The sequence below is a fragment of the Gopherus evgoodei genome, chromosome 21, assembly GCF_007399415.2.
Source record: "Gopherus evgoodei ecotype Sinaloan lineage chromosome 21, rGopEvg1_v1.p, whole genome shotgun sequence".
Taxonomy (NCBI): Eukaryota; Metazoa; Chordata; order Testudines; family Testudinidae; genus Gopherus; species Gopherus evgoodei.
In genome coordinates this window covers 11,568,986-11,572,699 of record NC_044342.1, presented here as the reverse complement: position 1 = coordinate 11,572,699, position 3,714 = coordinate 11,568,986, and the positions used below count along the sequence as shown (strand labels likewise).

The 3,714-nt window shown below is 58.9% G+C and overlaps 1 protein-coding gene across 1 annotated transcript; it reads right to left on the bottom strand.

The window, feature by feature from the left end:
* Window positions 1–610: 610 nt before the first annotated feature.
* LOC115638062 (ribonuclease-like) lies at window positions 611–2,689 on the bottom strand. The gene is made up of 2 exons (XM_030539654.1): window positions 2,224–2,689; window positions 611–759 (listed from the first exon to the last, which is right to left on the bottom strand). The coding sequence occupies exons 1-2, from the start codon at window positions 2,669–2,671 to the stop codon at window positions 611–613; spliced, it is 597 nt and encodes a 198-aa protein (XP_030395514.1). The 5' UTR covers window positions 2,672–2,689.
* Window positions 2,690–3,714: the final 1,025 nt, after the last annotated feature.

Genomic DNA, 3,714 nt, shown 5'->3' with positions numbered 1-3,714 from the left:
CAGCTTCCCCAGGGTCAATCTGGAGTCACCCCTGAGTGCAATGGGGTCAGGATCGGATTCTGCTCCCAGCCCCTCTACATCTTCCCCCTGCCTGGGTCTGTTCTCAGCTTACCCAAGTCCTGGGGCTCCCGTCAGATATGGATCCAGCTGACAGCAGAGCTTAGGGTCACTGAGTCTCTTTCCCCTTCGGATGTCCTTAAACAGAGCTTCACATTATGCCTGAAGGTGCATTTGTCCTTGTGTCTGGCTGATCTGGGGCTTTCTCACCAGCGGACGTTATCACCATCTGATCCCCTGATGTGTCCCATGGCAGTAGGTGAGGCCAGGCTGGCTGGGCCCAGTGGGATCTGGGGCTGGCTGGGCCCAGGATGATCCAGTGCAGGCCAGACTGGCTGGGCCCAGGGGAATCCAGTAGAGGATGGGCTGGGCTGGGCCCAGGGGATATGGGGGCAGGCTGGGCTGGCTGGGCCCAGGGGGATCCAATAGAGGACGGGCTGGCTGGGCCGAGGGGGATCTGAGACAGGTTGGGCTGCCTGGGCCAAGGGGGGATCTGGAGCTGGCTAGGTCCAGAGGGATCCAGGGGAGGCTGGGGATCCGGGGCAGGTGGGCTTCACTGGGCCGAGAGGATCTGGGATCCAGAGCAGGATCCAGAGCAGGCTGGGTCCAGGACGATCCGGGACAGGCTGGACTGGCTGGGTCTAGGGGGCGGGGGGAGTGCCAGGCACAGGGGGATCTGGTGCTGGCTGAGCCCAGGGGTATCTGGGACAGGTTGGGCTGGCTGAATACACTGTCCAGTCTGATGCTCTGTTTCTTCTCTGTCTTTTCCCCCTGACCAACCCAGACCCCGCAGATAATGACAGGGGAGGGGCTGGCTCCAGGGCTAGTTGCCAGCCACCCCTCTCCACTGGCACCGGCTATGGGGCCCTGCCAGGCCCCTCTGTGCTGGCTCCTGTTCCATCCCCCTGTAGTGTCTCCCAGTGCTCATGGGCACAGGGCTTTGACACCCCCTCAGTCCCGAGGCAGGCCCAGATCTGGCCCTAATGGGGCAGCCCATGACCCCGTCAGCCTAGACTGGCCCCAGCCCATCCCAGGCAGGGAGCAAGGCCCAAGGGCCCATCCTGCGCTGCTCAGCCCCGCTGGCTCTCCGGGTGTCAGTTGGTGGTTGGGATGTCACAGGCATCGGACACAATCCCCTCTGGCCCCATGTGGTCTGGGGCAGATGCCTGTTACCATGACGGTTGGGAAGATCCTCCACACACACACAGGGGAAGCTTTCACAGCCCTGGGGTTCAGGGGCTAAGGCTGGGGAAGTTGGGCTGGGGGGTGTCTGACTTTAGGCAGGAAAATTTTCCACCCAAGGCACAGAAGAGTTGGAGGATGCCATAGGAAATGTCATGGCAGGATGCCCACTGGGTGCAGAGCCCATCTGGTGGAGCTGAGAGTGAGCAAAGAGGACATGTTCCTGGCTAAGGAAGTTTTCTACCTGCAGCCTTTGCAGTGATGTCAAGACAGGCTGGCTGGCACCCTCCTTCCAGAGACAGGCCAAGCTGAGCTTTGTCTCAGGGAAGGATCAGGGTGTATCTCAGTCCCCCTGTGACACCCCGATCCGTATTGTCCGTACCGTAAACAGGGCACCCCTCCCCCTGCGGGTTTTGTTTGTTTCTGGAGCTTTTCCTTCACTTCACACCCCACAGCTCAGCATGAGGCTCACCAAGGCAAATTGGCCCCATTAAGAGCCCTAAAATGCCCCAGCCCCCCAAACACACCGACTGGCTCTGCATTGGCAGGAAAGTGTTTTATTGCAAGAAGCAGCAAGGAAACAAACTCAGTGACAGCTTCCAGGTCCCTGCCTGGGACAATCGTCTCCTCACAACATGCCCCCAATACCGAATGGATGCAGGGTAGGAGGGGGCAGCTGTATTGTGTAATGGGCATCCAGCGAGGAGGGCACTGGGCTCAGGTTGAGGGTTTCAGTGCCAGCCAGGGGGGCTGGGTGCCCAGATTTTCAATCAAGCAGATGGGCACCCACTGTGGGAACCCCCCCACCCCACCCCTGAAGGCCTCAAGTTGTCAGCCTGTGGGATAAAGGGAGACGCTGAATGTCCTTGTGGAGATGCATGGCAGGCGCTGTCGAGGAGGGGCAGGGATGGGGCAGGAGAGCCCCAAATGACAGGAGAAAAAGGGGGAGGAGGGGACCCCCACTGCCCAGCCCATGGCCAGCACCTGGGTTCTCCACAACTCTGAGGAAGAGCATGGGCAGCCCCCAGATACAGGCCACGCGGATCCTGCGGATCTGGGGTATTCCCCTGTAGACACAGCTTGGTAGGCGGGGGGGTCTGTTCAGCCAGCAGGTGGTGACGGGGTAGGCTGCGTTGCTGTCACATTCATTGTATAGGTTGCATCTCCCTCTGCTATTGCAGATGGTCCGGAGTCGGCTGGCGGGGGCGTGGATGAAGGTGTGGGTGAGTTTGCAGGCAGCCATGTTCTGGCACATGCACTGCATGATGTGGTCGCAGTAGCTCTGGCCCTTGGGGGGTCTGGTCTTGGGGAAATCAACGTGTTCGTTCACAAAGTTTTGGTAGCTGTCGGGTGGGCTGATGATCTGGGCCAGGCCGGTGACCAGCAGGACCAGGTTCAGGAAGAGCAAAGGGCAAGGTCCTCTCAGGGCCATGGCCGTGTCTGTCACTGGATCCACCTGCAGTGGGGAGTCGGGGAGATGGATGGAGACTGTGCGGGGTGGGGATCTGCCTCCTCCATGGAACCTCCTGATCCCAAATCACTCCCTCTGCCAGGCCATTCTACCCCTAAATGCTCATTACCCAGTCTGAGATCAGGCCCCTATACTACTCTGACTGAAATCAGGGCCCCCATTGTGCCAGGCGCAGCCCAGACCCCAACCGATATCAGAGCCCAATTGTGCTGGGTGCTGCCCAGACCCTGACTGAGATCAGGGCCCCGTTGTGCCAGGTGCTGCACAGACCCTGACTGAGATCACGGCCCCATTGTGCCAGGTGCTGCACAGAGCCCGATTGAGATCAGGGCCCCGTTGTGCCAGGTGCTGCACAGACCATGACCGAGATCAGGGCCCCTTTCTGCTTGCAGTGTCGCAGACACAGAGTGAAATGCAGGCAGAGCTCATGCTGTGCAGGAAGCAGGGAAGGAAAAGGTTCTTCTCCCCCCGTTACAGGTGGGGAAGCTGAGCAGAGCAAAGTTTACATTGGAGATTTTAACTCCATCGGGGTGCCCAACTCCCATGGTCATAGCCCAGGGTTTGGTCTGGAGACTCCAGGGGGGGCCCTTGGAAATCTGCATCCTAAGAAACAGGAAATGAACCCAGAACTCCTAAACCCTGTGGAGATAAACACCTAGAAGAGCAGTTGGCCAGGAACTGAACCGTCAGTGTTACCACTATGTCTGTAATGTGTGCATTGCCCTGACTCCCTGCCCCCTCAGTACCCTGTTCAAACCACTAGACCCCACTCCCCCCCAGAGCTGGGGCAAGAACCCAGGAGTCTTGCTTCCCAGAGTCCCCTCATGTTCCTTTCACTGTTTTGCCAGGTTTCTGAACTCAGTCCCCAGGATCAATCCAGAGTCACCCTCTGAATGTGATGGGGCCCAAGCCAGATTTTGCTCCCAGGTCAATCTGCAGTGACCCTGTGACATCCTATACCTTGGGGGAGCATACTGTAACCACCATATTCCTCATTTTCAGAT